Here is a 12,261-nt window from a genome sequence, read left to right on the forward strand (position 1 = left end):
ATTATTTAGTGAATAATTGAAATTAACATTTATATTTTTGTATACGCAAACCATATTGAACGAAAAAATCAAAAGCTAATTGTCGAGAGACAAAAATAAGTGGACACTTGATTAAGACGTTACTGTAGGACAAAAAACGAACAAATACGATGCGTAGTTCTCACATAATAGTTTCAAACTAACTATTTAGTTCCAATCTAGACTTTGTGCAAGACATATCATTTTTTAATAAATAAATCCGGAAGAAAAAAAATTTCAGGTCAAATTCTCTATTTAAATTGCAATTTAATTGCTGTCGTAAGAAGTTAAGTTACCATGTGATAGCACAGAAGTAAGATGTATTCAAAAGCGCATTAGAAAAAATTTATAAAAAATATTGGTTGCATAATACCATAGAAAATTTGATTAGATTAAAATACTGCAAACCTAAATGTAAGCCACACATTAATAAAACAAACATGAAGGAATATTTAGCTTTTGCTATGTATGTTAACATGCCACCATTTTCTAGGTTTGCAGTATTTTAATCCAACCTCGTGCAATCTCCGTCTTATTGTTTTTGCTGACACATTCAATTCTAACGTTTCAACAATATTTCGTGATGCAATCCTCGGAGTTTGTCGACATTGGCGAACAATTCGATGGTCTTCTTGTACAGTAATACAATACTACTTACATAACAAATATGATTATTATTATACAACAAATATTTTTTATAAATTTTTTCTAGAGCACTTTTGGATACATCGTACTTCTGTGCTATCAAACGGTAACTTAACTTCTTACGAAAGTCAGAAACAATTAAATGGCGAATTTGAGTGGAAATTTTTTTTCTTCCAAACATTCTATTATTTATTCAAAAATGATATCTTGCATAAAGTCTAGATTGGAATTAAATAATTAGTTTGGAACTACTATGTGGAAAGGAGAACTACGTATCGCATTTGTTTACGTTTTTTGCCCTATAGTAATATCTTAGTGTCTTATTTTCTCTCGACAATTAGCTGACTTTTTCGTTCAATATAGTTTGTATATATAAAAATGTAAATGTTAATTTCAATTATTCATTAAATAATCTATATATTACAAAGATATGTAATATATAAAACATAGTTATATAATAGTAATACTACTCTGACTAATTTTCATTTATAATTATTTCCACTATCTGTCCACTCAATTTTGTCCGTAACTGTATATATCTTTATATAACTAAAGATTTAATATCTAATGATGACATATGCCGAAAATAAGTTTTTGACTTGTACTTTATTAAAATTATCATTCATAGACCACATCCTCAATATTGAAAATGATATTCCGATATCTCTGTCAGTCTCTGTATTTCATGCGGCGATTTCTACAATTCCCGTTCTATCAGCGATCAAGTGACGTATTGAGATAAACCGCTTACTTGAGCGCGATAGCCTGAACCTGTTCCTCGGGGCTGGGTAGCTTGTGATCGACAGCATCGTCGCTAGTCGTGTCGCCCAAGATCCTGGATGCACAGTCCGGCGGTACAGTAACATCACCGAGCGCTTCGGTAGATGTCCATCTTCGAAGATCTTCGATAGCAGCCGGCTGCAACAAAACAATATACGCAAATAAAGTTGCCTCCTATAAAATATTTTCTTTTATACTCATATCGATTAATTATTCATATTGATTTATCATCACGTTTGCCTCTTTAAACATTATGGACAGAAAATATACTTGTAGAATTATTAAACTTTACATAGGATAACTCCGGCAAATACGCCGCACTGGGATTTACACCGCAGAAGTCAGAAAAAATAGAAGGAGTGGGGGTAATTTTCCCGCAACTATACTCCGTTATGTGCCTTTATGTTATATTAGTTGTGTTATTTCAGCTTCTTATTGTTAATATTAATGAATTTATTGTGAGTTTGTCACTGTAATATAAGTAACGCCATTATATATTATAATCTAAAATAATTAATGTAGGACGTGTAAAAGACATAGCGGTTATTTCGTGATATATACGTGTAGTGGAATAGTAAAGCATGTTGTGTAGCAAAATACAAGTACTTTGCTTTTGTATTCTTTGTTTATTTTGTTATCTTGTATATCTCACCTATTTGGGATATACGGCATTTTTAGCGAGCGGGATTTATGCCCAAAGCATACAAAATGCGCAGATTGAACTCAGTGCACTAAATGCAATAAACGCATTATATTATATGAAATATGTACCGCATGTCATAACACTTGTAATATATGTAGGAAGGTTATAATTATTATTTGTTACTTTATATACATATTTACCATTCTTATTCCTTAATAAAACTTTATAAACACATTTTATAAGTTACTGTATCATTATACGTCTTATTAATATGCATTATTTATAAATTTTTTCTGAGCCGTACATACTCCCCCCCCCCTGAATAGCCATATATCCCACTTCTGTGGGATATACGGCAAAAATGCAAAGATTTCAAAAAGTTTATTTTTTAATATGAAAAATAAATATTTCGGATTTCTAATATTTTTTTCATAGTAGCAGGCAGTACAAAGTTTTTACTGATATAGTTCGTTTACTACAAACATAGTAAATAATACTTAATAAATTAAGTTTTTAATAGGTGCGGCGTATATATCGGTGTATATGCTCTACATATTCAATATATCTAAAAAGATATATAATAATTATAAAATGTGTACGATTACATAAAAGATATTTCTTTTATAAAAGAGCATTCCTATATGTAGAGAAAATACCGCTGATATACTGACATACCATTTTGTTTTTAGATAATATTTCTTAAATAAAAAGTAAAAATAAAACTTTAAAAACATAAGTACAAACTAAAAAATGTCTTTTATCAGACAGTATAAACAGTTTTTATAATACTGTTTGTGATTTTGCAATAATTAATTTTTTTCATAAGATAAACAAAAATGAATATCTGACTAAATTGGATCCAAAATTGTAGACAGTAATGCTACGTAATCCTATTCTTTTTTTTTTACAGAAATTATCTGTATAAAGTATCTATAAGTGAACGTATATAAGATTTTTTAGAATCTTTTTATTTCGTTATAAAACATTTTTATTGAATTATATACATATAGTATTTACTTTATGCTGTTCTGTAAGATGCAAATATGTAACGATGATAGTTTTTCAAGACTTTTTCCACATATGCACGATTATCTTCAGCTCCAATAGAACTATTTGACAGTATAAAGCAACATTATAAGGATTAAGTTAGTTCATGATCTGTTTTACGGACAGGTGTGACAGTTTACGCTGCATTCCAATTTTAAATTTATCGTATTATGAAAAAACTAAGAGGAAAAATAATATAAATAGAATTGATTTAGGAAACTACAAGCATTTAAAACGACGTAATATTACCAATAATATAGTCACTATTATTTAAACTACGCAATTTGCAAAAGAAAATCGTAAGAATTTTATTTTCGCATTCGTAGAATTCATTTTTAGCTGATTTGATATATAACAAGCCATAAATATACGAATTATAAGTGTATACTTCTTTAATTAGCTAAACAGAACATGATTTTATTGGTATTAATAAAGTGCAAAGTTAATTTCTAAAAAATAAGGGAGTGTCGCTTTAGAAGACCTATGTCGATACGGATAACCTTCCTCTATATTTTTTCTCTCATTGATTTTGATGATGAAATCTTATGTGTGTGTGTGTGTGAATCAATCTATTGATACCTACAGAGAACTGCTTAGATATAAGCAACTAAACACAGCAATTACTTGAGGAAATGGTGTTTCTCGTATCGTGTGAGAGTTGTGCTATTTTGTACGCTTGTTTGCTTAGTGTCATTATGCGACCTGGTCCCAGAACACAAATAATTGGTTTTTTTTTTTTTTTTTGGTGGGATCCAGGCGCCCGTAACAAGGGGACCACCTCCTATTCCTTGCGGGAAACTCGACGCCACGGTGAAGAGAGAAGGACGAACGACGTGCTTTACGTGGCACCTGCGTAGGTGTTAACCATCAGAGTGTCACCTCGCCGACCGGGCGGGTTTCACGCACCGAATACGGAACGGATTAGGTTCTGACTGTCTGCCAACTTTTTCACGCAATGTACTAGCCGTTGTTCACGACCAGTACGTGAAAACGGTCAGGCCATTGTGCAAGTTTTAATTTCTCATATACTCGAGAAACAAAAGTAAACCTACAAATATAGCAGATTTTAAAAATATGCATTCATCCTAACTATCTTTCACAATCAATTTGTATATTACAAACGTTCCTAAATGTGACTAGACAAAGTGTACAGAATTAATTTACAAAAAAAATAATTTATGAGTATACATTAAATTAATTTGTATTTTTTAATACAGCGAATGTTATAATAAATATCAAAATTCAATGTTGTTTTACATAAAACCAACAAATATCGAATTTGTATATATATCCACATTCAATTAATTCATAAAAATCATCCTTAAATATTTAACGGGAGATAATTTATGGAATTTACACTCTCCCGCTTATCAAATATAGTATTATTGTCATATTATAATTGTGTGATAATCCTTGTTTGATATAAACCGATTTAACGCCGATTCGAGGATAGAAAAAAAATACAAGTTAATCGGGATACATTTGATGCTAAGTGGAAAGGAAATGTTACTCGGTGAAATTGCTGTTTCAAAGAAATGAGAGAGAGGGAGCAGAGGAGTCGATCTTATGAACTCTTCAATTATATGGTGAAAGTTAATTATATCGAATTAAGTAGGCAAAGAGGTCAGATTTAATTCCGCTTAGTATATATAAATTAATATCTTGTGTTGAAGATTATTATATCATACGCACTGTATGTACATTTCTCTGTTCGGACATCCGATATATTGTACTAACTAAATGTCTGAACTCAATATTCAGTTTCTTCCATATTTCATGGAGTCAATGGGAATAGTGTAACTACGACGATGAGCCAACTATATCGTTATATAACTTGAAAAAATATATACATGAACGCGCTGCTTGTGTAACTTTCTCATTCTGCAAAAAGATTTTACTACGTGCCATTAATAAGACACCATCAAATAATTACATAGTAAAGTCGTTACAGATTCCAGCAAATTGTAAATTCTTATTTTCAGATGAACATTAAATTAAAAAAATAATTCAAAAGCTATTTACTTCTTAATTTGTATATTTTATTATTCTATTCTAAATTTAAAAACCCTAAACTAAATTTAAAAATAGATTTGCTGACGTACTCGTATATGTAGCTTTGTTATTTAGTTCAAAATATATAGGAATATTACAGGATCAACATAAAGAATTGTTTACTATATATAATCTTAGAATCTTGCAAAACTGTTATTATATTATTAACTATTATTATATTGAACGATGCTGCAATAATAGTAGAATTAGAAAAGAAAATATTTGACGTTGATTGATCTGAAATCAATTTGAACCGCGGAAAAAAATATTAATCAGAGAGGAACATTCCTGACATTTTCATGGAGAAAGAGAGAGGAATGTACTTACGACTCTAGACTCGATGTCGAGGCTGTGGTCCCGTCTCCTTTTACCGAGGACTGGTGTGCAAAGGAACATATCCATCGAGCTGCCATCCCTCCTCAAGGAATCCAAACTTCGTACGGCCACTATAGCAGCGAGCTCGTACAACTCCCTTAGAGTCTTCGGTCTCGTGTCCGTCGTGAACAATCCCGTCGATGGTTTATTCGTGACGTGAAAATGCTCCGTCCTCGCCGCAAAAGTACAGATATCCGATTCCGCTGTAACACGAAGAGAATACCAGGCTTTAATGATCGCCTTGTTGCCTAAGAGATTGCAGTCGAACTATTACATGTAGAGTTGCGTGTTTGTCTAATTTCGATCATTTATCCTGATACATTGCATGTAACGATAACATCGCGATAAATTTCTTTTGAGATAATGTCTTCTTTTGGTGTATCATTATACTCCTCTTTCGAATATGTAATTTTTTTATAAATAATATTTATAAAAGTATAAATAGAACATAAACCTAAATTTTATATTCAAATATCCCATAGTATAATAGTACTAATTGAATATAAAACTAAAAAGTCTGTTTTAGATTTACGTATCTTATTAAAGAGAGATAATTGACGAATTATAATATATTCCTTACAGAATACTACTAATACTGGCCAATCTCTTACTGAAAGGTGAACTGTAATTAATTGCTTGTTTAGAGTACTAAAAGCACTAAACAACAGTTTTAATATTAAAAATAAATAATTTATTATTATCTTTCAGCACGTATTAAATTGGCTAGTATTAGATTTCTCTAGAAATTAGATTTTTTTAAGGATTAGTATATTAAATACACGTAGGTAAATATATACAATTTTCTAGAAAAAATGAAGTCTTTTCTAAAAAAATATTTTTAAAAAGAAATAAAAAAGATAAAGATAAGAAAAAATTCCATGAAGAAAGATAAGAAGAAAATTCTATAAAAGGAAGAAAGAAAAAGTGTTATAGGGAAAGATTTAGGTACTAATAAAACAGGAAAAAAAAGAATGTCTCGCGTCTCACGTCGAATTTTTAAGAGGCGCTCACGATCACGCACTTTTTTCTTTACAGACGTTCTATAATATGACATTTTAACTTCTAACACACTTTTTACTGATTATATGCATATGTGATAGGCGGATATCATGCCGCTGACATATCTCTTAACCATAAATATGTTCCATTCATGGTTTCTTGCAGCGTAGCGCACGCAGGCCCCAAGCGTGAAATCAGTAAAAAATCTCATGCCACCCGCGCTCGAGGGGCACGCTTGATTCGACGTTTCCGGTTGTTTTCAGAAACGGTTTCTTCCGTGATGAAGCCAGTGCCTTAATCTCTGACAATAAGATCCTTCCTAATGTTTCCAATTACATGTCTAATACATATTAATTATAAAGTAGCAAATAGTTTATTTGTAAAGAAAAATACTATAATTATAAATTAAAATGAGTAATTGGTGAATTATAGTGCATATCAGTTGCAATGGATGCATAAATTTAAATATATCTTTCTTTAATTTAAGACAAAACTGCGTCTAAAGTGATTTTGATAATTATTATTTGTGTATTTACACATACATATATATTTATTATTCAGTAATTTCTTAATTTTAATTTTTTATCTATGATATTTCATATTCTTAGATATTAGAAGGAAGTTTAAAATGTATTATTTTATACTAAAAGTTTCGCTTATGTAGAATGGCACAAATCGTGCAGACTCACTGTATCCCGGCACATAAACAACATACGAATTACGACACATACACAACATACGAATATTGTGCGACGGATGAGTCATAACGTTTGATTTCTGTTTTTATCGACAACGTGATCGTCGAACAATGAAATCCCGTAAACTTCCACGCTCATGGACAATTAGTTCCGTTATTTGGAAGGAACCTTAATTGCCGACTTTTTTAAATCAATCTTTTGATCTGACAACGCATAACGCATGTACATACGTTTTGTACTGCTATTATCGCATGTTTTTTGTGTTTTCTCTATTGTTTTCGTCATTGTTCACCTTTTGTTTTGCACAATAAAGAAATAGTCACTACCGGTCCAACATGCGGGTCCATATTCCCTATTAGAACTTTATCCCTACAAACTCACCGTATCTAATATTGTTTAATAACATTTATGCTCGATTCATATGCTCGAATTGCCCGAGGTCTGATGGAAAAGCTATTCTAGAATGCGATTTACTTTGTAAAGCTCCGCCTAGAAAACTAATAGCTAATAAATTTGCAATTTTATTATCTCAAGTCAAATTACAATTTACAATTTTATAAATTGATAATTTCAATTTATTAAAATTTCTGTTTATACACAGAGAAATACAACATTTTTTTTTACACAATCCTAAAATTATTAAATTTACGTAAGACAAGAATCATACATATATTTCATTTTAAATTAGTAAATTAAAAAAAAAAAAAAAATTTTATGGTTTTAACTTACAAAAATTGATAAGTTTTTAACGTAGAGTCTAAAAATTTTGTTGCAAAGCGAGCCCTATATCTTTGCTCAATCAATTCTTTGGCTTCCTCGCTCCAAATGGCTTCTGGAATACTTCGGTATTAAGAGAGTTATGCTAACGGTTCATTACAAAGCAAGGTAGTAATATCGCACGACTGCTTCGGGCATTTATGCCATAGTGTATAAACAGAACGATGCGTGTACATGCGGGCCGCGAGAGAGAAAGACTCGCCAGTGTTCTGCCAAGCTGCAGTCCGATTCGATACAATCGTCCATGGAGTATTTCTTACTAACCGTTTGTAACCTCGGAAGCTGATGCACATATAACTACACAGCCGGCACAACTTTCTGCGCGGACGAACGAGGAGCTTCCTCCGTAATGTTCTGCAATCTCATCGTACGCGCGAACAATCAAGACTGGAATCGAAGCTCTCTTTCACCATACAGTTTCTTTTAAAAATTTAGGGTAAGAGCATTAGATGTGGATCAGGCACTAGTTCCGGATTACTTTTCATATTTAAATAATTATATAGAATTTTCCATTTTAAATAAAATATTCACAAGATTCTTTAGCATTTGTTTTATCTCTTTCTCAAATCACTAAGAAAGAGATAAAACAGAGAGATTCAATTGAATTTAATTTATTAGGAACAACGCTACACATTATATTGATGTCGTTAACTAATTAAATGTGCAAGGTTAACTAATGTATGTATCTTTAAAAATTCATTCAAAGTGTAATATCATAATTGCCTTATAGCTTTTAGAGTAGGTATAGTAAATAGCATTAGATTTCATGGAAAAAATCAATGTTATACTCAGTTGAGATTAAATATATCCGCGGATTTAATATAACGATACTTTTAATGCGTAAATTTATTATAAAAATGTTTAAAAATTTGTTAAATCTTACAAATGATGCTATCCTGAAAGATTTATTTATTTTAAGAATCGAAATAGAATAAAAAATAGTATGTCCATTTGCAAAGAGTATTAAATATTATTCATAATTTAATCGCTTTTTTTTGCTAAACGTTTAATTTTCATTAATGTTTTTTAATTATCATTGATTTTTAATTGTCACTAATTTAAAATAAATTTGAATGTATTAAAATTGCATCATGATCCAAAATAAGACCTTAGAATTAGATGTGAATCATCAGTCATAATTTCATTATCTACAGGGTGTCTCAAAAAGGTCGAGACACCTGAATATCTCGGAAAATATAAGTTTTATAGAAAAGTGTTTCAGGATTTGAAAAATTATAGGATTTAAAAAGATCTACTATTTACTAATCTTATCAATTTGATCTTTGGTGGCGTCGCCAAGATCAGGTCAAGATTACATCAATTTTTTTTAAATGAAATATATTTCTTATTTTTTATTCCAGAATCTAATAGCTGATGTTGAGAGCTTTCCAAAACACTATAATAAAGTTATTTTTTATAAAATACTTTTTGTAAAAAAAATTATAAGGCTTGAAAGTTACAGTGCCGTCAGCATTAGCATTACGTAAGGTGTCCGACCGAATATTGTTCAGAATCATGTCCTAAGGTAACATTTGTATACGGTACTGTAACTTTCAAGCCTTATAATTCAAAAAGTATTTTATGAAAAATAACTTTATTGTAGTATTTTGGAAAACTCTTGACATCAGCTATTAGATTCTGGAATCAAAAGTAAGGTGTTTCAATAAAAAAAATCAATGTGACTTTGACCTTGGCGACACCATTCAAGGTCAAATTAATAAAATCAATAAATAGATCTCAGAACTAAGATTAATGATTTTGCCACATTTCGTAAAAAGTAGTAGGGGAAAGTGAGGGAATTAAGCGAATTTAAGGGGATCCTAAAGTGAAGCCTGAACTCAGACGAAGTCATCAAAGATCACTGTTTTTCCAACGCATCGACATATCTTTATATACTAAGTACCGCAACAATATCTCACGCAATCTATGATACACGCAGTCGCATGTTTGTGTCAATTTTCGTATAATAAATTCATCGCAATAAAGCGTCTAATTCTAAGAACTCGACGTTATTTGTTCGTGCAAACTACGTGCCTGGATTACTATTTTGTAAGTACAGGTTGCAAAACTTTTGTATCAAACAAATGTTGTCACGACTTAATAACTTAAGACGCCATATTACATTAATTGTAAGAAATGATAAAAAATATATCAATTTCGAAATTTTTGATCGTTCTCGGCATAAACTCCACCTTACAGACACGTATTAGTGCGTGTACTTTAATGCGTGTACCTAAAAAAGGATTTTCAAATCAGTGAAAAAGAAAAAAAGTATTTATTGTATAAAAATTATATGATTTAGTCGGTAATACAGACGATTTTAGGATCCGCTTAAAGGGAATTCATTGTTGCGATGTGATTTTTGAAGCTGAAGCTTCAATATAAACACGGAAATACAAATTATAAACATTCTTCTGTCGATATGTATTCTCATATTGAACAATTAGTCATCTGATAACGTTGTATTTGACAATGTTACAAACGTGACAAAAAGTAAAAAAAGCAAATAAATTTTTCGCGCGTCGGATAATTGTGCGCAAAATAAAAATCGTAAGAAATTAATATAAAATTAATGAAATAAATACTTCATGGAAAATGTTTTATGGATTATTGATGAGAAAATGGAAATATGTATTATTACCAACGTTTTTACCAAAATTAATACAAACTTTGAAAAAATAATATAAAAATTAATTATTTAAACAAGATCGCATATGCAATTTCAATGCATATTCTCAATATCATCAGCTCCATTGCATTCTTCTGGATCCATATAGAACACACAGGCAGCATTGAAACCACCCAGTCAATACAAACTCAAAATAACATAATGTCAATATTATAATTTCGCACTCGACAATGTAACTTTGTTATGTAACACCATGCATGCGTAATATTACATTTATATTGTGAATACGAAATTACAACATTGATATCATGTTACTTTTAGTTTATCGACTAGCCATAGTTCCATATCTTTCAAATTCTTCGCAAGTTAGTGCACTTTTCATTGGGAGCAAACTTTAAATTGTCCATGCGCACAATTTCTCGCCGTGAATTGATTTGATTAAAAAAAAAACGATTACCCAAAGACGTTTTAACTTAATTAAATGAATAATAGTTCAATAACGTACATAATAACCTACTTTAATGAGGTATGCACAATTAAATAAACAAAATAAAAATACGGACTTATCTTCCTTATTTTTTGAATATCAAAATTACTATCAAAATACATAATTTCACCTTTTGTCACTTTTGCTGTTAATTAAATTTTCAAATTATATAACTTATGGTTATATCTGAAAAGAATTACGTTCTAGCCTAGAAATTTCGTCACAGTAACGGCCCCATTTATTGGAAAAGTGCTAAATCAAAATGTGCATTACCCGCTACGCACAATTATACTACTTTTCCCAATATATATCTACATATATATATAAAAATTATTTTGACATTGAAAAAGGAAGATAGAGTAAAGTAAGTCGTATGAAATATATTCAAGAGGTATTTAACGATGCCGTTCGTAAAAATCAATGAACGACAGAAGAAAATTTGTAAATATTAATGAAAATTTCTTTAAAAATTTTTAACATTTTATTAAATCTATCTTCTTTCTATTTTCTGAATTTTTTTTCTTTATTTTGATAATTTTCATATCTATGGTCAATCACTGTCATTTTTCTGTTCAATAACTATAAAACTTATGGTCAATAAATATCATTTCCTGAATAAATGTTTCTACTGTTGGAAAAAATAAAAAACATGGTCTTATTCAAAGTTTTTTGTATTTAACATATTTTTTAACATATTTTTTTAACCTTACTTAACGTTCACTTTGCATCAAATTCAAATTTTAAATAATTTCAAGAGTAATTACAGATTACAATGATTATATAAAATTTCAGCATTTAAGTGGTCAATCACTGTACACTTTACCCTTTCTTATTTTACCATCGATTTACAATTCCTCGTAATTAACATTTAAATAGGTAAAAGCTGCTCAGAGCACTCCAAAAAAATTTATTTTTAATTTATTTTTATAGTATTTTAAATTTTATAGTTATATTTTTTAATAATATATATACAGTTAAATATTATATCTTATGACTTATGTGTGTGTGAGATAAAGGAATCGAAAGATAACGAACGAATTAAGATTTCTTGGAAATACTTTTTATTTTCCTTTTCCAAAATTTTTAAGATAATTAGATATGTGCGTGAGGT

General features: G+C 29.9%; 1 protein-coding gene and 1 long non-coding RNA gene across 2 annotated transcripts in view; one reads left to right on the top strand and one right to left on the bottom strand.

Moving 5' to 3' along the window:
- The window catches only part of LOC108748678, a 119,214-nt gene that overhangs the window by 26,200 nt on the left and 80,753 nt on the right, over window positions 1-12,261 (bottom strand). The window contains exons 2-3 of the mRNA XM_018486947.1: window positions 5,513-5,763; window positions 1,415-1,581 (exon numbers count right to left, since the gene is read on the bottom strand). Of these exons, the coding sequence (XP_018342449.1) occupies window positions 1,415-1,581; window positions 5,513-5,763 (418 nt within the window). The remainder of the gene's footprint in view (window positions 1-1,414; window positions 1,582-5,512; window positions 5,764-12,261) is intronic.
- Window positions 6,747-12,261, top strand: part of LOC108748684 — a 17,714-nt gene continuing 12,199 nt past the window's right edge. Inside the window, exon 1 of the long non-coding RNA XR_001939317.1 lies at window positions 6,747-6,756. This is a non-coding gene — a long non-coding RNA (uncharacterized LOC108748684). The remainder of the gene's footprint in view (window positions 6,757-12,261) is intronic.

Source organism: Trachymyrmex septentrionalis, unplaced genomic scaffold (genome assembly GCF_001594115.1).
Source record: "Trachymyrmex septentrionalis isolate Tsep2-gDNA-1 unplaced genomic scaffold, Tsep1.0 scaffold24, whole genome shotgun sequence".
Lineage (NCBI taxonomy): Eukaryota > Metazoa > Arthropoda > Insecta > Hymenoptera > Formicidae > Trachymyrmex > Trachymyrmex septentrionalis.